General features: G+C 36.9%; 1 protein-coding gene across 1 annotated transcript; it reads left to right on the top strand.

The window, feature by feature from the left end:
- The first annotated feature begins 9,839 nt into the window (after nucleotides 1–9,839).
- Nucleotides 9,840–22,440, top strand: TFAM (transcription factor A, mitochondrial). Its single transcript, XM_080822818.1, has 7 exons — nucleotides 9,840–10,085; nucleotides 10,604–10,722; nucleotides 12,174–12,244; nucleotides 12,655–12,804; nucleotides 16,146–16,241; nucleotides 18,682–18,738; nucleotides 19,228–22,440. Exons 1-7 carry the CDS (start codon nucleotides 9,985–9,987, stop codon nucleotides 19,372–19,374), a joined length of 741 nt encoding a protein of 246 aa, XP_080678944.1. The 5' UTR covers nucleotides 9,840–9,984; the 3' UTR covers nucleotides 19,375–22,440.

Below are 22,440 nucleotides of genomic sequence, written 5' to 3'. Positions count from 1 at the left end.
ACAGTGTTCTACACTTTTTTCTCACTTTCCCTTGTTAACAGGAGAAATCATGGGCTCAGATTTCTCTTGGACTTAAGCTGTGCTCTCTTAGGGGAAAGGTGATGACTCTGTTCCTCTTCCTTTTCCAATGTATCACAACTCCTTTTTTCTTTTTCTTTTCGATTTTTTTTCTTTTCTTTCCTTTTCTTTTTTCTTTTTAATTTTTATTTATTTTTAACATATAATGTATTATTAGCCCCAGGGGTACAGGTCTGTGAATCGCCAGATTTACACACTTCACAGCACTCAGCATAGCACATACCTTACCCAATGTCCATAACCCAACCACCCTCTCCCTACCCCCCTCCCCCAGCCACCCTCAGTTTGTTTTGTGAGATTAAGAGTCTCTTATGGTTTGTCTCCCTCCCCATCCCATCTTGTTTTATTCTTTTCCTACCCTCCCAAACACCCCATGTTGCTTCTTGACTTCTTCATATCAGGGAGATCATATGATAGTTGTCTTTCTCCGATTGACTTATTTCACTAAGCATAATACCCTCTAGTTCCATCCATGTCATCACAAATGGCAAGATTTCATTTCTTTTGATGGCTGCATAGTATTCCATTGTATATATATACCACATCTTCTTTATCCATTCATCTGTTTTCTCTTTTCTTTCTTTCTTTTTTTTCTTCAATATTGTCCTGGGAATTTTCTGGGAACCTGGACTTCTACAATGCTCTTTTGGCCTTGATTGTCTGAGACAGTGTTTTGCAGGCACTCCTAGACTATGGTTGAGAGGGGCTGGAGTGGCTCACAGGCCACTACAGTGTACATAGCTGAGACTGAGGCCTGTAAGCCTATTATTACCCATTATACAAGTGGTGGAACTCCTCCCAGTTCCTTGACAAATAGTGCTAGATCCCACAGCTCCCACCTAGGTACTTTTGTTTATGGATGGATGTCAAATTATTGTTGGTGGGAGGCACAGATGAGGGATGTCTTATTTAGCTATAATGCTGACAGCACTCCACCCCCACTGTGTATCTTTATAATTGCCCTTACCATGCTCTATTATCAGTGTAATTAACCACGGGATCCTTAACTTGGGATCATTTTTTACCCCCTGGCACTTAGCACAGTATCTGGCACAGAAGAACTCAAATATTTATTGAATAAGTGAATGAATTAGTCATCAGAAGATACTTGGAATTTTAAATGGCATGTTTAATTGGGGAAGGGATTAATTAAGATAAGTGAAACCTAACAAACATAATAAATAGAAGTAAGTAGAAATAAGAAATAAATAACAGCATTGGTAGGTCTGTGTGCAGTTAATTAGAGAAAAGGTTACATGGAAAAGGCCTATTTGATAGCCTGTAAGAAGTCAGGGTAAGTTTTTCACTGGCAAACTGATGTAATAAAAACATTTGTTTAGGGATATTTATTTAGTGCAGAATAGAATTTGAATAGGAATAGTCTGTCATACTAGAATCCTCAAAGGCATTCTTGGCTTCCATAGGCTAAACTGGTCAATGAAATCCTGCTGGTGGTACTGAGAAATGTCTTTGGAGTGTGAGCTGTAGCACTATGCTGCTAGTTTGATCACAGTCTCTTTCCTGGATTTTAGCAATAGCCTCTTCACTCCTCTCCTTCTTTACAGTTTCCTCACTCCCATCACTTTCTATACTCCTACCAAAGAGATTTTTCTAAAAACAAGTTTAACCTCCCTAAAAAATCATCCATCTTTTGCTAGCAAACTCTTTAGCATATTACACACAGCCCTTCACAACCTAATGCTGCCCATATTTTTGGATTTGTGTCATATCACTCATCTCCATATATATATATATATTTAAAGTACACCATGTTCTCATGTTTATCTGCCACTTGCACATACTGTTTCCTTTTTCTGAAATGTACCTCCACCCTTCTCTACTTGAAAAAAACAGTTCAAATGTCACCTGCTTTATGAAGCCAACCCCTCCTCCCCCAGGCAGATTTAAACAGATGGATCATTCCTTAGTCATGTTTGTATTTTTAGAAGTTGTTGCAGCATCTAGCATAGTACTGGTTTCTACTAGGAACTTAATTTCAAAAAATATATATATTATGAAAGATGAATATCACCGTTATATTTTGGGAAAAATGGAAAAGAAACAGACTTTTATAAAGTAAAAAGTGAGTACCATGTACACACTCCTGCAATACTCAGATATAATCACCATTAAACCCAATTTTGTGTGTATTATTTTACACACTTTTTATGCATTCACACATTGTGTAAAACTACATATGTGTAGTTTTGAATTTTGAAAAATTCAAGCCTAATGTTTTTGAATGACTGAATGAGTGAATAAAAGAACTTAAGATGTTATTTTAACAATATTCATTAGTTAAAGAAGTTAAGAAAGAGTCTTTATAGAGATAGAAAAGGAACAATAGAATGTGAGTATTGAAAAAAAAAACCACTAAAATTTCATGACTCATTTGTCTATGTTGTCCTTACATACAATCAAATATAATTTCAAAGCTGCAAACTGGATTCATAGGTGGAAATTTATAACAAGATGAAACAATAAAGATAATCCCTCCTATATATATATCTCTGAATACCACTTTTCATACCAGTACAATACAAAGAATTTCACCTTGTAGGATTTTGAAATTAGAGATAATATACTAAATGTTTGGCACATGCCAGAGGGGAGAGGGGTAGGGTATGGGTTAAATAAGTGATGGGGATTAAGGAGTGCCCTTGTGATGAGAAATGGGTGTTGTATGGAAGTGTTGGATCACTATACTGTACTCCTAAAACTAATATAACACTATATGTTAACTGGAATTAAAATAAAAATTAAAAAATATGTAAATAGCTAAGAAATTAAATGTTTGGCACATAACTGAGCAATAAATTATAATTTTAATTGATCGGTTATTTTACAATAATGCAAGGGCAAATACTATAAAGTTATCCTGTTTATTAACATTATTCTATCAACTTTACCATTCTGGATTTCTTCAACCCTTAAGTCAGCTTTCAGGAATATCCAGCAGTATGAATTTGAGTTTTATAATTTGCATAAAATTACATCTATCCTTTTTGCTTGTCCTACCTCCTGCTGACTCATAGAATTAACTTTAAAATAGAAAGGTTATATTTATATTGCGTAATGTTGCTACAGCAATAGCTAAAAATAACTTTGGTGTGCTCTTAATAATTAAGGTTGCATCTCGACTTTGTTCTAGTTGGGAAATAATTCATAAACCAATTTGAATAACTGGGAATTGTTAGCATGCAATAGATCTTACTTTCTAATTTTTTTCTCCCTTCCATTCTTCTGTATAGTATGTTAAGGCAAACTCAAGTGTAGTCATAATAAAACCTTAGTAAATGAAAATATTTTGGAGGAAAAAATTATATACATAGTTTTCTATGTGTATAATTTATTAAAATATTGATTTATAGAAAAGATACACTAGGAGAAATTCAGATTATAATTCCCTCCCCCCTTGCTGCAATAAATTTTGTAATTTTCATGTGTTGTTACTTTGTTTTCCTAATCAGAGTATAAACTATTTGGGACAGAAACGATGTCTTAATTCTTTTTGTGCTACTTAATACCTGTTAGAGTGCTATTTAGTTTTTAATGAGTAAATTGTCTTTAAATGTGGTGTTGAAATAAAATCTTATTTCTAGAAATACATTTTACTTATGAGTTTAGAATGCATCTATTCCTTGTGCTAAACCTATTAGGTGATTGCTCTTATTTTAGGGAATTATTTGTCCATTATAATTACAAAAGCAAGACTACTTTCTTGGATATTTTTTCTTTGGGTGATATCAATGTATGTAACTCCATTATTTAGTAGTGAATTATCTTGGTCTCTGGCTGCTGCTGCTACTTATTGGTGCTATATTCAATTTTACCAGTGTGCAAGTATCAATAAACCATTACCATTATTTTCATTTGTGTTTCCCAAAATTTTACATAGTCCCCATCTCCACACATTAACTTTTTATTGGTGAATAATACTTCTAACAGGTGTTGCTATTTTCTATGGGGCCAAATTTGTATATAAATAATTTGTGCAGATATGAACCTTTTCACATTTTCTGTGTCTCTCTTCCTCCCTCCCTCTACCTATCTGTCATACTGAATACAGTATGCTAGGTACTAAAGGGGATAGAAAGAAGCATAAGACTTGGTCCTGTCTTCAAGAGCTTGCCATCTATTGAGGAAAAAAAAAATATGCACATATAACAAAAGATTAAACACCAGAGAAGTCTATGATATGTTCCAAGTAAATAATACAAGCTCACACACTAAAGAAAAATCCAAGAATATATTTTGGGCTGGAATGATACGGTGTGTTGAATGAGTCTGAGGGATAGTTTGATATAATGGAGAAAGCATTACGAGATTGAATTGGAAGACCAGGTTTTCACCTCCACAACCTACTAATCAGTGTAACCTTTTGTGTATTGTGCTTTCTGAACTTAATTTTCCTCATCTATAAATAATGATACCATCTCTGTCTGCTACTTTAATTTCTGAATAACATAATAAAATAAAGTTATATAAAAATGTTCTAACATATTAAAGTATAACTCCAACCTAAAGGTGTGTTATTTTTTTCATCACCTACTATAGTTTTATGCTCAAATATCACTAATTTAAGAGATGTTAAAAGTTCAATAGGAATAGAAGAGCAATGCCAATATATAATATATGTGTATGTATGTATTGATGTGGGAAACAAAGGCAGTAGAAAAATTATTAAATTTCCTTACTACCTACAGCCCATTGACAAGTCCTTGAAACAAGGCAGAGTGACATTCCTCTAGGGACTCAACTGCCTTGATTACTTTGCTAAGGGCAAAAGGCAATCCTAGCCTGACTCACCACCTCCAGGATCCTGTAAATCTACTTTAACATATAAAAATTCCTTTGGAAACTTCCTTTATCTCTAAACCCCCAAGAAACTTGGTAATCATTCCCCAAGCCTATGGCCCACCAATATACACCTGTAGGGCCTCATGACTAAGCTTTCATTAGATGTTAATAAATGACCTTTCCCAACAATAACTAGCCCCCTCAAGGTCCTGAAAATCTTGTTTCCAAAATTCTTTAGAGACTTATGTTAACCCTAACCACTCCCAACTTGTATATAATGAACCACTCCTCATGACCCATTGCATCTCTTTCTAACCACAGGTCCTGTCCCTGTACTTTAATAAAATCACCTTTTTGCACCAAAGATGTCTCAAGAATTACTTCTTGACTGTCAGCTTTGAACCCCAACATCTTCCCTACATCATGCATGTAATTTAAAAGGGGCAGGAAATGACAGAGTAATGGCAGGTCTGTGATGCAAATCTCACATTGGGGAAAATTCATGTTACACCTGTAATTATTTAGAAGCTAATAATAATTGTTACAAATAATATAAAGATAATTATAGCCATTATCTGTCGAGTCTTTACGATGTGACAGGGACTCTGTTAGGAACTTCTTGTACATTTCCTAATTTAATCCTCACAACAATCTTAAGAATCAGCCATTATTATTCCCATTTTCACAGAAGGGAAAACTCTGGGTCAGAGAAATTATCATTTGGCAGGGTCACACAGCTAGTAAGTAACAAGAACAGGATTCAAATCCGATGTGTCTAACTTCTGAGTCTATATTCTTATCCGGTAATTTCCGTAACTTCGGTATATCACGCAAAATGCAACCCAGAGCCAAGTGAAGTGGTTTGATGTATTTATTAAATCAGAAAAAGAACCAGGTATTTAAATAATAAATTATTTTTAAGCAAGGTGAAGTGAGAAACTATAGGGGAAACAGAAAAGCCAGTTCGTGGAGGATTTCTATGCCATGTATGAGAATTTAAACTTGATTCTGTAAGTAATCAGGAACCACTAAAGGTTTCAAATATAGATATGTGAAAATCGCCTACCTGGCATTGTGGCAGGATTTCTTTTCCTTTACTGCCCGTGGTTCTTGGTCACACTGCTCTGAAGAATGAAGAGGTAAGACCAGAGGAAGAGTGTTAGGCAGCAAAGCAAAGTTTATTGAATGATAGCAAAGCAGTTTATTGAGCAATAGTACAAAGCTCCCAAAGGAGGGAGCCTGAGAGGGTTGCCACTATGAGTTTCTAAGACTAGGGGTTTTGGGGGGCTTAATGGCAGCTGTTTAATCTGATTAACCCTCAATGTGCCTGTCACCCAATCAAGTTTTTGTCATCTACCTATCATAGGGGAAAGGGCAGAGGGCTCCTTCCAGGGTGGTGTAAAATCCTTTTAAGGGTTGAGTCCTCTTAGGGTGGGATGGGAGTGGGGGGAGGGGGGTCATCCCTGTCTACCTTTCTTCAACTATCCTTCATTAACATAGAGTCTGTCTCAATAAACAGGTGAAGGGATGAGATTTGTCTTTTAGAATGAGTTGGTGACTGGGCGCAATATGGTTAGGAGGGAAATAAGATGAAAGTAGAAAAACTCCTGTAAGAGTTTGGGAAAAGATGTCAGAGCCTGAGCCAGTGACATATAGGAGCAGGCTGGTATTGGTCTGGAGAGCCAATTGTGTGTGTGTGTGTGTGTGTGTGTGTGTGTTTATATATATATATCCAAATGTATATATATAACTCTTCCCAACTCCAGGTGTGGTGACATCACAGTAGTTGGAAATGAGCCACTGCAGGAGAATTTATACCACAGATCTCAGCAAACACTACAAACTAGGGCTTTCTCGTTGGAGAGCTGATTTGCCAACATATTACTGGCCAAACAAAAGCAACAGCAATTGGACTGGAGAAGGAATACTTACCAGAGAGGTTAATGAGGTAAGATCAGCAATACTTACCACTAGCTGATTGATGGGGGAGAAGTGTTGCTACCAGCTAGACCCCAAGACCCGACCTTTACTGCTTGCCTGCCTGTACCTATAGGCCTTTTCCCACCTTTTTCCTTTCAGCTTATCCCATAACTCAGGCAAAAGACCCTAGGGGCATAGCATCCCCAGAAGGAAAACAAAACTACCCCTTAAGCAATAACATCTGCCTGGGTAGAGATCCACTGGTCCAGACCACCCAGACCAATCTGAGATTAACCCCAACTCACACCTACAGAGGTGGACCATGGAGTGACCTGTGGAATGACTGACCTTCACCTCATTATAATAGTAAAATCTCCACCCAAGGAGGAACACAAGCCTCATTTGAGCCTCATTTACATTACACTGGTAAGGCAAGTTTTATTAAGCTGCATGTGTGACCTTATGCCCAGTCCTACCTACAATGACAAGGCTTCCCTATCTAAATATTCATCCTAACGCAAATAAAAGGAACCCATTCAGCCTTGCTCATAGAGTCAGGTCTTTGAAGTTTATTCCCCATGATCTCTTTATTTGCTGCGAATAAAATTTACTTTGTGTGACAACTCCACCTGTATAGTAGTCTCTGTGACTTACCAAAAAGCAAACTCATAGTAGCTCAGTTACAGTGTCAGTGGGAAAGATTATAAAATGATTTATCAAATTATTAGCTTGGATAATTCAAATGGGATACTGGTGTCTCTTACCAGGACAAGGAGTTCAAAATGGGAGAAAGATAGTGAATTCTCTTCAGGGAAAATTGAAGTATCTGTGAGACATGATGGTAAAGATGTCCACAAGACAGTGGTTATATAGATTTGGAACTAAAACGAGGTCTGGATTCAATATAAAATATGGGAATCATGAAGATATAACTGATAGTTGAAGTCACGGGGGTAGATAAACATTTAAAACAAAACAAAGTAACAGAGCCCTGGGAAAGGCTGTGGCAAGTCTTCACATTTCATAAAGTAAATATAAATGAAATCATATGCCTTTTTGTTTAAAGCAATTTCAGTAAGTAGGTAGGATTATTTTTATAAATGCTGCATTCAGAATAAAATTATACTGCATGTAAATGAATGTAAAGGAATGTTGGTATCTGATGAAAACAAATATAGATCAGATTTGTAAGATCTGTATAGGAAGATTTATCAAAATGACACTTTAATATTTAAGATTTTATTTATTCATTTTAGAGAGAGACAGCATGAGTGGGAGAGGCAGAGAGAGAGAGAGAGAGAGGATCACAAGCAGACTCCATGCTGAGCATGGAGCCCGTTACGCGGCTCAAAAGATCCCTGGAAATGACCGGAGCTGAAAACAAGAGTCGGAGGCTTAACCAACTATACCACCCAGGCACCCCTCAAATGACACTTTAAAACAGCAAAAAGATTTTTTAAATATCCAAAAGAAGTTTAACTTTTATCAAACATCTGAAAGAAGAAAAACATTCTAGAAAGCACAGAGAAAAATTGAGAATTCAGCTAAAATGTAATTATAAGGAAGTGTATTCTATACTTACTCTATCTTGGCAATGTATTTTGATTGTTTATTTCTTTGCTTCTCTCATTAGACTTTACTGAGAGTGAAGGAATGTCATGTCTTTTACCCACATTTGGGGCCTTGTATATAGTTATATAATCAGAAAAAAACTGTTTTTTTTCATGACAAGATGGGAAGTTTGAACAGATGACCTGGGAAGGTCCTTTCAACCCTGACAGTCTAAGAATAGATGATAAAAATAGAGGAGATAGAAAAATATAGATAGAAAAAGTAATAGTTGCATACTTACCACTTAAAAGAAGTGGGCTTAGTCCTTTGTAACACCAAAGGGCCAATGTTTCAAAGCTACAGAAAGGCAGTTGACTCTCAGCTTAATTACAGTGGTACAAATTTTCAATTATTCAATTAAGAATTAACAATTATAGCTACCCAACAGAGGTTGTTTCAGGACGTGGCTATCTTGGAAATGATTCGAAATGTAAAAGCTGATCCTTAGATATTTTCAGTTTAGGTCTTCCCAATCTTTTTCATGCCATTGTCTGCACAGAAAATGGTTGTACAGCATATCAATCAATATCTCAAGGAATATTTGCCACATGTTCTCAGGACTTGGGGAAAACTAATCTAGTCCAACATCCTCATCTGCAGTGGGGGAAACTGAATCTTAGGGGATGCAACATTTCCGGATCAAGACTCTAACATGAACGCTGGGACTAGGTAGTGCCTCTGCACAACTAATTAGCCAAAGTCTCCTTCCTAGAAATTAAGCAGGATTGGATGTCAGGCTCGAAGACCAGGTCTGGGATAGTTGCAGTGGATGGGAGGACCGTCTAGATCAGTACTGCTTTAAATGTGGTCCCATGATCACTGGCATCAGAACTTTTTAAACCGCGAGGAACTTGTTGAAAACAGAGATTCACTGGCCTCACACAGACATACTTAATCAGGCACTGCGGCAAGGCCAGGACATCTGCATTTTTAGGTTTGAAAACACTCCCTACCTTCCACTCCCCCACCCCCGCCCCCGCAGTATTTTTGGGCTCTAGAGCTCCAGCTCCGGCTTGAACTGAGCGGCTCCGCTCCTCGCGCGGCACCCGCCAGCTTCACCTCGGAGCAGCGGGTGCGGCACAGTTATCCCGCGTCCTCGTAGTAAACTTGTTTGTTACGTACTAGCCCTTTCGGTAGTCACAGCCAGACGCCAGCCAGCACTGCCCAAGCAAGCTGAGACCACCGCAGTGCCTCCACCAGCCTTCTGGCCCCGCGGAGTAAAAGACTGCGGAGGGGGCCGGGGGCCGGGGGCCGAGGTGGCTCAGCTGCGCCCCCTTAAGGCCAGGACCCTCCGCAGGCTAGCCGGGCTGCGGTTTCCCTTCTCCGCCCCCGAGCTCCTCCTACTTTGCAGCCCCGCCCACCGGGAAGCCATTACAGCGCCTGCGTCAATTCTGCCTAGCCCCGCCCCCTACTACCAACCGGATGCTAGCGGATTTCCCATGGTGCCTCGCGAGTGGCGGGCATGAGAGTAAACTGCGGAAGGTCGCCAGCGGGTTCTAGTCATTGTTGGAGTTGTTCTCTTGTGCCGCAGGGCTTCGACGAGATTGGCGCCCGGTCGCTTACTTGGCTGGTGCAATGGCACTTTTCCGGTGCGTGTGGAGCGTGCTGAGTGCCCTGGGAAAGTCCGGATCGGACCTCTGCGCGGGCTGTGGAAGTCGACTGCGCTCTCCTTTCAGGTGGGACCGCTCACCTGCTATCGCGGGAGGTGGCACGGCCCAGGAGGCTCTAGGGTTGGATTGTATACTTTTCGTCCTTCCTAGGAGGTGCGGGCCACTATGGCGCTCTGATTCAGACCTCGTCTTTGCCTAGGTGGCTTTGAGACCAGGCCTAGACGCCAGTTGTCTTTCCGGCCACCCTCCACCTTTCCTCTTCCTTCCCGCCCCACCACACTGTCCACTCTTGTAGCACCGGTTCCGAGTTCTCTGGGAAGTCGCGCCACGAGCCTCCCGCCATCAGTATAGGCGTTAGGGAGGCAGCGGCCAGGACCTTTCCTCCACCTTGCTCTTCCTAGGAGGCATAGGTAGAGTTTTGAGACTTCAGTTTTGCAGCTCTTCCTTCCGGTTAGGACAGGGTTTTAAATGTCATTAACGTGGTGTCATCTGTAGCATCTTGACATCTCATTTGATATCTCTGTCATATACAAAGGAATGTTGTCACTTAAATACTTTATATTGGTTATTTTCTTTATACGTAGTTTTGCGTATGTACCGAGATGTTTTTCATCCACCGCGAATAGTTACCCAAAGAAGCCTCTGACTTCATATGTTCGATTTTCTAAAGAACAGCTACCCATATTTAAAGCTCAGAACCCAGGTAAGGAGTTTTGGAGCATTTATTCTTTTCTGAAGTAATAAAGAGGACACTAAACGGTTAAACTTCAAACTTGATTTGCATTTCAAGGCATCCATGGACTGTGCGAACATAACCATTATATTTAGTGGTCTGTAAAATAGGAAGTATGACGTATTTTTTACTAAGTCGAAATGCCTTAAAAATAAGTTAATGAAAAGTATTATTTTACTTTCTTACAATATATGTATTTTTTGATGCATGGTTGATGCGCAGTGTTACTAGTTTCAGGTGTACAACGTAGTGATTCTAGTGATTCCTATCCATAACTCTGGGTTATGCCATGCTCACTGCAAGTGTAGCTATCAGCAGTCACCAAACAGTGCTGTTAGGATATCATTGACTTTATCCTCCTGACTTACTAATTTAATGAAAGGTATTTTAAAAATAGCAGCGTGTGGAGTGGAAAGCATCCAGGGAAGAGGATGAAAAAGCTGAATTGGGGGGATATAGTTGCCATTGGCCTGGAGCACCATTGATAAATCATCTTATCTTTTACTTAGTTCCTACTTCAGGGAAGTTGCAATGAAATAATAACTTACATGGATTTGTTCTATAAACTGGAAAGCTCTATACAAATTACTGCTAATTTCAAGAGCTTTTTCACTGGAAATTGGTTGAATTCCTTAAAAAAGAGTTCTCCAGGTAGGATATTTGTTGACTTCCTAGAAAGGCTATGGACCTTCATTTGGGGTTATAGTGGCAGAAATGTAATAACTAAATAACAGTTAACTTTGTTTATGATTTCTAAAGCCCTTTCAGAGGGCATTTGTGAAAACCAAATGAGCTTTAATGAAAATTCTTACATTATAAAGAATTGGTTTAAGAAACATGTTTCAGAAGTACTCACATCTTTAAAATATGGTAGTTCAAACTAAGTGGTTTGTTAAAGTATTTCCATACATCCCGGTTGTTCCAGTTAAGATGAGGAAGGAAATGGGGAATGATGAATTGATTTTGGAAGAGTTTGCTTGCGTATAGTACTTCTTTAATTAAAATACAATTGATGTTACATGAATCAAGACTATATTTTATTGTTTAGTCAGGTTTATGAACTTAATAATTCATGAAAGACTGGGAAAAAAGTTTTGTCTGAAAAATAGGTAAAAAGCTTGAAGAAGTTGATTACCCAACTGCTTAAGCTAATAATTTCTGAGGACTACTTAGGGATATGTTATATACTTCTTAACTTTTAGATAACAGATTTTTAACAGTGTTGAATAAAATAATGAGATTATGTATCAAATTTAAATTAGCTGACTAAAGAAAACCTACATCATTGTTTTGAGTGGTGTGTGGTATAGAGATATCTGTAATAAAACTTAGAGCTGATGGATTATGCTTTCCTAGAAGTCTTTAGAAATTAATCCTGAGACATAAAATTGTGACTTTTTTTGTTTTATTCCAATCTATAGATGCAAAAAATTCAGAACTAATTAGAAAAATCGCCCAACTATGGAGGGAACTTCCTGATTCAGAGAAAAAAGTAAGCATATTGGTTTTTCACTATTGCTGGCCAGTTATTCTGCAGTTAAAAACAGTAGTCATGTCCTTTAAGGTACCAAAAAAAATTTATTTAATACCCATTATCTGTAAAGGAATTTCATACATTCTGATTCACATAAACGATTAGAATATGATCGTACGGCAGTGGTGATGAAGGGTTGGCAGCAATCTGAAGTTGAAGACTAATTGTTAGACTCTCACCTTGGTTAGCATGTATATGAAAAATACAGGTTTTTAATCCACACACATGTGATTCCAGAGCACATTTTTCATTTGGTAGTTCAGTCTGTCTTTATCTGAAGTCATGCAGTTGTCTTTCCCTGCAGGTGTGCTATGTTTGATTTACCAGGGGAACTTTATTGACTTCTTATCTGTGTTTTTTATTTATAGATATATGAAGATGCTTACAGGGCAGACTGGCAGGCATACAAAGAAGAGATAAACAGAATTCAAGAACAGTTAACTCCAAGTCAGATTGTATCTTTGGAAAAAGAAATCCAGCAAAAACGTTTAAAAAGGAAAGCATTAATAAAAAAAAGAGTGAGTATCAATGAAATATTTCTTTTCCTTTGGCAAAGGACTGAAATTTATGTAACTATGAATATAGGGAGCTTTTCTTATTTTGATACGTGTGGCTAAATGGTGGAGTGTCATCAGGGGTATCCCATTTAGGAAATAATGAGATCGCTCTATTCTGCCACTAGTACCACTTGGCATTGAGTCTGTCTTGGAAACCCTTGTTACTACTTTTGGATGTATCTGTATTTAAGATACGTAGTTAGGACTAGCATGAAAGCTGTAGGAACAGAGTTATGAAACAGCCAAATCAGGAATAACAAGGATCTTTGCTTCTGGGTCTTAGCTAGAATAACCTGCTGATTTGAATTGTTTTATAAGTAATGGTGAGTTTGATGCTGAATGTTGCTGAATAGACTGAATCTATTAACACATCAGGAAGAAGTGACTTATTGTATTTAGTCAAGTAAGAAGTGCCCATAGGATGAAATTCAGTTTTTCCTTATTAAAAACCCCACATGGTTCAAAGTTTGTAGTCCCCAGCTTAAGGTTATTAATTCACATAAATTCTGTTGCTTGAAAGACTACATTTTTCTGTAGAACCAGTGTTAGGTATGAGGTAGTCAGCTTGCTGGTCCAGTACATATACTATAGAAAATGGTCACCAGAACTAAAACTATTGATTTGGAAAAGTAAATTTGAGACTTTGATCTGAGATACGAACATTTCTCTCCCTGGACCTAATGTTAAGTCCTCCTAGCACCAGTGTTGAGGATTCATCCATTTTGAAGTCAGTAATCTAGATAGTAATCTAGTCTTCTGATCCAGTTAGTAAAAGGAAACCAGAAAAGATAATAAGAGAAATACGGTGTCTGCTTAGGGATAGGATCTGGAGGTGTGATTACCAAAGTTTATTCTCCCTTTTTTATTCTCCCTTCTTCTTTAATGCAGCCATCCAGTGTTAAGAGTGGAGAGGACCAGAAATGAGGATTGGGCAGTGATAGAGGATTTCCCTTTCACACATTTCTTTTGTTCCCTACTCTTTCTCCTCGTGTCCCCAATATTTTTTTTTTTTAAAGATTTTATTTTTTTGAGAGAGAGCACGCATGCACGTGAGCATGAGCACGGGAGGGAGCAGAAGGAGAGGTAGAAGCAGACTTCTGGCTGAGCCGGGAGCCCAACATAGGGTTTGATCCCAGGACCCTGAGATCACGAACTGAGCTGAGGGCAGACTCTTAACTGACTGTGCCACCCAGGTGCCCCTTGTATTCCCGTTACACGTTTGCTACACCTGTTGCAAGTTGTCCCATAGACCTTGGATAGTTGGTTCAGTTGTTTTTTCGGTCTTCATTCTCTTTGCTTTTGGATTTTTGAGGATTCTGTTAATATGTCCTTTAGTTCAGAGATTCATTCTTTAGCTGTGTCCAGTCTAATAATTCTATCAAAAACATTCTTCATTTCTATTACAGCATTTTTGATACCTAACTTTTTTTCTTTTTTGGTTCATCCTTGGGATTTCCATCTCTGTTTTTTATTGCTAGTCTGTTCTTGCATGTAGTCTAGAGTCCTCAGCATATTTACCTAGTTGTTTTAAATTCCTGGTCTGATAATTTCAACATCCCCCCATATCTGGTTCTGATGCTTACTTTGTCTCTTCAAATTATGGTTTTTTTGCCTTTTAGTATGCCTTGGAAGTTTTTTCTTGATAGATGGACATGAGATGCTGGGTAGAAGGAACTGCTGTAAATAGGCCTTAGTAATATGATAGGTGTGGGGGCAAGAAAAGCATTCTGTAGTCCTAGGATTAGGTCCTGATCTTTCAGTGAGCCTGTGCCATTGGTCTGTGAACTTCAGAAGTTTTTCAGTTCACTCCTGGACACACTGCCTCACCCTTAGGTGTGGGACAGGATGGTTAGAGTCAGTTAGGTCAGTTAGGTTCTGGGTTAGCTGTTAAGGCCTGAGGCAGGCCTTCATAATTGAGTACTCAGGCATTTCAAAATAGTTTCTTTTCCTCTCCCCTCTTCTCATAGAAGCAGGAGGGCATTTTTTTTCTGGTATTTATTGTGGAAATCTGGTCTAGCTCCTAGAGGTAGGTCTCACAATCCTGTGAGGACTCTCCTATGATTGGGTCCCCCTGTAGTTTTTAAGCTCTAAGAGTTGTCCACAGAGCACATCCAGCAATTCATTTGTTACAGTAGAGGTTTTCCTACCCCAGCACTGGTTTCAGCAGGGTTTGCCTCGACTCCCTGTATTCCCTTGTATGTCTCCAGTCTAGGGGGCATCAGTTTGCCCTGTTTCCTCCTTTCTTGGATCCAAAGAAGGTTGTAGATTTTTCAGTCTGTTCAGCTTTATATTTACTGCTAGGAAGTGATGACTTCCAAGCTCCTGGCATGTAGAACCAGAAACCTGAGGCCTGAAGGTTTTTTTCTCTCAGACTTCCATTTTCACTCTCTGTTGGAATTTTTCCTTCTGTTGAAGATTCCCGGTGCTGACTAGTAGAGATCAGGTGAGAAGTGTGGGGATCAGGAAGTTACAAGTAGAGCACCTGGGAGAGAAATCTCTAACAGTAGTTCTAGAAACAAAAGGGGGAAGTAGTTAAGTTATGAAGTGCCTGGAGTCTACAGTAGTTTTATGACTGCGAAGTTCAGGGAGAAGATAATAAATCACAGGGGTCCTACTTTTACTTATGAATAAAAATTGGGTTATTGACTTTAACCAAATTACCATTAAAAGCCATATACTTTTATAAATTACAAGTACTACTGTCCGAATTCAGAAACTAAGTAGGATAATGCAGTATCTCTTATTCTCTGAAACTCAGAAACTAAACTGATTTAAACAGCAAGGAATATGTGTATTCTTTTCCATCTCCTGCCTCCCCTGCTCTTTGGTACCCAATTAAAAGAATTGAATTTAACACATTGTTGAGGTTTAAAAGTTGAGAGATATCAGAGAAGGAAATGAGATTGTTACACAGATAGTCTAGTGTTCATGAGTTGTGGTGGATCCATGTAGTGACTGGGAGATGGTAGTGTCCTGTAAAGATGAAGCTGAGATTGTTTTAACCTTTAAAAAAGATTTTGTGCATATGTGCTCAGTTATTCAGTTTGTGGAGACTATGAAAATCATATGTAAAGGAAATGTTTCTGTATGGAAAATAACTCATAAAATCTATTATAATTTTGAAAACTTAGTGCTATCAAAAAAATTGTCATCTCCAGAATGAATAATCATTTTGTATGAGAATTATAGCATTCACTCACAGGAACTTTCCACAGTGCATAATAGTGAATAAAGTTTCTGTAGGTAAAGTTTAGTCTCACACAAGTTAAAACTGTATCTAATTCTTCATTTTTGTTACTCAGGAGTTAACAATGCTTGGAAAACCGAAAAGACCTCGCTCAGCTTATAACATTTTTATAGCTGAAAGGTTCCAGGAAACTAAGGATGGTACATCACAGGTAAAACAGAAAACAGCATTTGTTTTTTAAATTTTTATTTATTTTAATTTTAAAATATTTAGACAGAAAGTTGTAGGGGTGCCATGTTAGGAGATAAAGAAAAGTAAATTATTATAAATAAGTATACAAATAAGATTCTCTTTCTTATATATCTTTAAAAGAAAACCCTTTTTCTTACCACATAAAATTAATTTGAGTAATTAGTGGCTAGTAATGTATATTCAATTTTTTTTATTTAAAAAAATAACATGTTCAAATTCATAGGTATTTCAAAGTTTTGGAGACTTCTTATCTGGCAATTCTTTTTATATTTTTATTGTTATGTTTATTATTATTATTTTTTAAAGATTTTATTTATTTATTTGACAGAGATCACAGGTAGGCAGAGAGGCAGGCAGAGAGAGAGAGAGAGAGCAGAGAGCCTGAAGCAGTTCTCGATCCTAGGACCCTGGGATCATGACCTGAGCCAAAGGCAGAGGCTTTAACCCACTGAGCCACCCAGGCGTCCGTTATCTGGCAATTCTTTTTTTTTTTAAAGATTTTATTTATTTAACAGAGGGAGAGAGATCACAAGTAGGCAGAGCAGCAGGCAGAGAGAAGGGGAAGCAGACTCCCTGCTGAGCAGAGAGCCTGGCGCGGGGCTCAATCCCAGGACCCTGAGATCATGACCTGGGCCAAAGGCAGATACCCAACCCACCAAGCCACCAAGGCGCCCCTTATCTGGCAATTCTTAACTGTTTTGTAATTACTGGGAAAGAATGAGAGTAGAATTACAATATTTTGTACTGGGATTTGAGTATAACCTATTGCTTCATGTTATATCCTTTAATAAAATTTTGGTTCTGTCCGTGGGAATGTATCATACATAGGAATATCATCATATGAACGTGTCAAAGAAAGAAGCTTATCATTCCTGCTGTGGCTTATTCTTTCCTTTATTTCCTTCTTAGAAGCTCCAAATGGGGAATTGTATTTTTCCTTTCATAATATGATATGGTAAGATAAGCGTTCAGATCCCTCACTGTTGTCAATCTGGAGATGAAGGTTTTTTGCCATTCTGCCACATTTTGGGTTATTTGGATCTGTAGTTCATTTCAGAAATCTCTTTAATGTATGATTAAATAATGTATATGTGATGTAGTCTTCCCTAGCTGTATACTTTTCACTGATTTACTCGTTGAGATTTTATTTTACCTTATGTTCTTAAAGATTTATTTATTTTAGAGAGAGTGCAAGAGCTGGAGCGCAAGGAGAGGGACGAAGGGAGAGAGAGAGACAAGCAGACTCCCTGCTGAGTGGGGAGCCTGACGCAGGGCTTGATCCCAGGATCCTGAGATCATGACCTGAGCCCAGATCAAGAGCCAGATGCTTAACCGACTGAGCCACCCAGGCGCCCCACTCCTTGGGATTTAAAAATTCTGTTTCTATGTCTTTACATTACTGAAATGCATATCTGGTTTTTTTTTTAGTTGAAATTTGCTCAGTTAGTAACTTACTTTGGATTTTATCAGTATAAGAAAATTGTATGCTATATGAGAATCCTCCTAAATCAGTGGTTCTCAACTCAGACTGTGTCTTGGAATCACCTAGAAAGCTTAATGGCTGAGGTACCCTATCCTGGGAAATTAAAAGGTCCCTCTTGGTTCATATCTTCTCACTGTGTCCTCCATGGTGGAAGGGCTTTGTTTAATGGGTTTTAGGAGGGAGCAAAAGTCAATATCTTTATATCTTTTTAATTTTCTTTAATGAATGGTGAAAGCTCAGATTATTTAGGCATGCAACTTTATAAATTATTTTTGAACTCATTGAATACAAAACTTTATGGATTAAATATAAGGTTTAAAAAACTTAAAGAATTGAGAGCATTAAAGCAATTCCTTGCAAAAACTAAGAGAGCTGTTGTTTAGTGAGAAACTGTCCCTGAATATATTAGATGTGTTTATAAAGGTAAGTTTTAAGATGTTCAAAGTATAATGGTTATATAGTCTCAGATACTATCTGGTACCTCCATTTTTGTTGATAGGAAAAAATTTAGAGTTTGAAATAGTAAAGCTCATTGTTCTCATTCTGTTTTTCCTTAAAGTCACTGATAATTTACTCTTAGCTCATTAAAAATTTTTGTAACTGCATTTTTGTGACATGTTAACTAGACTTATGGTGGTGATCATTTCGCAGTACATACAAATAATGAATCAAGTTTACACCTGAAACTAATAAAATGTTACATGTTGATTATATCTCAATGAAAAGATAAATATCTTCATCCTATTCACTTTTTATATGTTTTAACAGTGTAGTAGTTTTTATTTGGAAAGAAAGGTAGGAATTGAGGAGACTTTGCCTGTGATTCTTGACATCTGAAATTTTATTGTTGAAATAAATAATAAAAAATCTTTAACCACTGAAGTGTATCTGGTACTTAAACATACCTATTTTACAGGTAAAGCTGAAGACTATAAATGAAAACTGGAAAAATCTCTCTAGTTCTCAAAAGCAAGTAAGTATGGTTTTAGTTTCAAGTGTCTAGTTAAAATATCTGTGAGAAAATATATTAGGGCAAGGCTTGATTCATGTGAAAACAACTTTGTATCACCAATAGCACAGTTAAAGTATTTTAAAATTACTTTCATATCCTTAGAAACAGTTTGGTTTTTTTCTTTTGTTAGTTTTTAACTGCAAATAAAACTGGTATTTAAAACAGTGTCACTCATAACTCAGAGTGCTCACTCTATCCAGTGATAATCACTCCTTGCCTCTGTTTCTTTCCCACATCCCAAGCCCTAAAATTATACCAGCTTTATTAATTCTTACAAAAATCTTAATTTCTGGCCCTTTTCTCATCTTTTATCTCAAAAACTCTCCTTCTGCTGTCCCTTTTACACATGTAGAACAGTAAGGTGATTTCTAGAATATATGGAGTGTTCCAGAAATTAATTGTAAAAGACTCTTCTAAAGAAATCATTTTAACACTTACACTTTTTCTCAGGTATATATTCAGCTTGCTAATGATGATAAAATTCGTTATTATAATGAAATGAAATCTTGGGAAGAACAGATGATGGAAGTTGGACGAAATGATCTTCTACGTCGCACAGTAAAGCACCAACGAAAAGTCGACACTGAGGAGTATTGAAATAGAAGATTGAGTTACATTCATAATGGATAGACACAAGAAAACAATTAGGTCTCAATACCTGAAGCTATTGAAAATTAGAAAGGATAAAGTTGGTGAACATTTTATATTTAATTCCTTTTTCTTTAGCCCATGGGCTTCTGCCAGTTCAATACATTTTGTATTAGTATCTTGCTTTGGAAAACCCAAAGAGATAAAAAGTTCATGCGAAATTTATTTTGTGTTGAAGAACTACTGAGGATCAAAATAATCCATGAAATGCAGCAGTGAATCATTTTACCTTTGATAAAGGTAAATCAGACTGTGAAGTTTTTTTATACTTGATGACCGGAAGGAGTATTTTTGTTTCCTTATATGTATATGGAGTCAGGAGTTTCATATTCAAAACTGTCCCAAATTGTAGAAGTCATCGTGTCCTCTGATATAATTGTACATTTTAGAAGAGCACCCATAATTCATCTAGGTAAATCCCACTTCCTAGGTGTAATTCACCTATTCAGAGTTGATGGTTGTACATACAAGGAATTGCTGATTTCAATTGCAGTTTTTTTTATAAAAAGGATGGAGAGATTTATAAACCATTTTCATTGCCTTTTTCCCAGAGTAAAAACAAAGAAATTATGTACCAAATCTATGCATATTGTTTTATACTGCATAGAATAAAGATTTTAAATGTTTCCTAATTACATGTTTTAAGGTGAAACATTCATTTGCAGATTTTGTTTTCTTTTTTAAGTAGAGGTATGTATTCTGAATTATTTTCTTTTTCTCATGTGAGTATATTTATCCATAAAGTAGATAACCTGTATGGTATAAGTTTTAAAATGAGGGATCTAAAAAACAAGTCTCCAAACTCTTTAGGCCTGGAATTTAAAAGTTTTGTACAGCATTTATAAACCCATATATAAGGCACAGCCAGCTCTGGCCTGTAAGCCAAATCCAGCCTAGTGGCTGCTTTTCATAGTCTGTGGGACTAAGAATTGTGTTTACAATTTTAACTCATTAAGAAGGAAGTTTCAAGACACATGAAAATTAATATGAGATTCTGTGTCCATAAAGTTTTATTGGAACACAATTATATTTTTACTTTTATACTCTTATATAAGTTATACTTACACTCTTTTACTCATGGTTTATGGTTGCTTTTGTGCAACAGTGACAGTTGAGTAAATGTTTCAGAGACTAAAGCCTAAAATATTTACTATTAACCCCTTACAAAGAAAGTTTGTCAGCCTATAGAGTAGTATGACTAGTGTTCCATTATATAAATGTGTTGGGATAGTTCTTTAAAACTCTTCAAAGGTTCTTGTTTTAGAATCTTTGTCACCATTTACTTTAACAGAAAAGAAGTCAGACTACTGAAAAAGCTAAGCAATCTTGCTCCACAGTGTTAGCCAGGAAAATTATCTTTAGTTTCAAATTATGTTGCAGTGTAATAAAAAAGGTCCGCATAGTGGGGAATGAGATTCTTTTGAAGTATTTGCTATGGCTTAGTAAAATGAACTTCAGGAACTTTCCAGTTAGCACATTACCACAAAATCCTTATCAGCTTTTAGCATTTGTTTATCCTTTAGGAGAGTTAAGCAAAGGTTTTCAAGTCCATACCACATTTTTTATCAAAATAATTCATCTTTCATCATCAGTTCACAGGAACAGGATAACTCAAAATTTCATGTGCTTTATATTATGCTAACTATTGAGAAATGGCAGTTTCTAAATCTCTAGAAAACTTAGAAGATTTTTGTTGTTTCTGGATAGAAAAATCAGTAAAAAGTCACAAAAGATGACTTAGGTATACTGAGCTTGACAAAGGTAGGGACTGAAGACAAAAAATACAACTTAAGAGGAAGAATAAGATTTAAATGTATAAAGTTGGGTGTTTTCAAACAACTTTGTGCTGTGGTGAGGAATACGGGACAGCCTGCCATTAGTTAGATACACCATGAAAAAAAACAGATACACCATGGTTCTGAGGCTAGAGTATTTTGGGGAAGAAGAGGAGGTGCACTGTTACCAGTCTATTTGGGTTTCCAGGAGAATTAAGCGCTCACTCTCTGTGGTATCTAGAATGTTACTCCTTGTGTACCTTCTTCAGGAGAATGACAAAAGTCATCAGTCAAATAATTTATTGTGTCCTGTGCTTCAGATGAGCCCAGGGAGCATATAGGTGTCAGTGTTGGTAATAAATATTGTAGAATGGATGAGATGGAGAAATGAATTTTGTAAATACCTGACAAATGTACAAAACACATCTTTGCAATTACCTTCTGAGCTCTTAGCATTTTACCTATGGATGCTATTTTACACTGAACACATTCAAATCAAATCTTCCCAAATATATTGGGAGGTTCAGTATCCACTAGGTTTTCAAGTATTTACACCCTCATACAGGAAAAAGAAGTATGAAATAGTGGAAAGAGCTAGAGCAGAACTAAATTCTGATAATACCAAATTGTATTGGATTTGCTTTGTTTCTAAAACAATGTTACTGTTAATACTTTAAATATTAGAATAATCTGATTCCACACCTTTCTTAATAAACTTCAATACATGCTGAAGACTGGCATGCCATATGCCAAATGTCATCTAGATTATACACAAAGTTTCTATTATAAAGAATAAGAATTTAACATCAGTAACCAGTGGCCACTCCTGTAGAGCCTTGGTTTTTAGATGTTTAAGTTGTTCCAACAGAGTAATTGCTGTAGGAAGTACAGAAGAATGCTAGAGAGAGATGCTCAAGAAATGAAACAGTGTTTATGCTGTTCGTCATAAGTGATTTGTCATAAAGAGATTTTTGTACTATTGTTCATAGGAGTACCAATATTAGGTTTTTGAAATAATTTGATGACAGAATAGAGGGCTGTGTGATTATTTTACTTTCTGATGTTTACTTAAAGAATATTGTGTGCCCATTCAGCCTATTGTGATCATGTAATTTTGCTATTGTTTTTGGCTAACTCCTTTTTTGGAAATACCACTTTAAAAATAAGGCATATGTTTTTATAGTTGCTCTGAATGTGTATATTTAAATTTGTGAATTAAAAGGGTATTACTGTAAGTGGA

The sequence above is a fragment of the Martes martes genome, assembly GCF_963455335.1.
Source record: "Martes martes genome assembly, chromosome: 14".
Classification (NCBI taxonomy): domain Eukaryota; kingdom Metazoa; phylum Chordata; class Mammalia; order Carnivora; family Mustelidae; genus Martes; species Martes martes.
Note: the sequence above shows the minus strand (reverse complement) of the source record. Positions and strands in the feature narration are given on the sequence as shown.

Excerpts from the sequence above, each read along its gene's own strand:
- TFAM (XM_080822818.1), top strand. The coding sequence starts at position 9,985 with ATGGCACTTTTCCGGTGCGTGTGGAGCGTGCTGAGTGCCCTGGGAAAG. Across the intron at positions 10,723-12,173 it reads ATTTAAAGCTCAGAACCCAG|ATGCAAAAAATTCAGAACTA; the intron begins GTAAGGAGTTTT and ends TCCAATCTATAG. Across the intron at positions 12,805-16,145 it reads AAGCATTAATAAAAAAAAGA|GAGTTAACAATGCTTGGAAA; the intron begins GTGAGTATCAAT and ends TTTGTTACTCAG.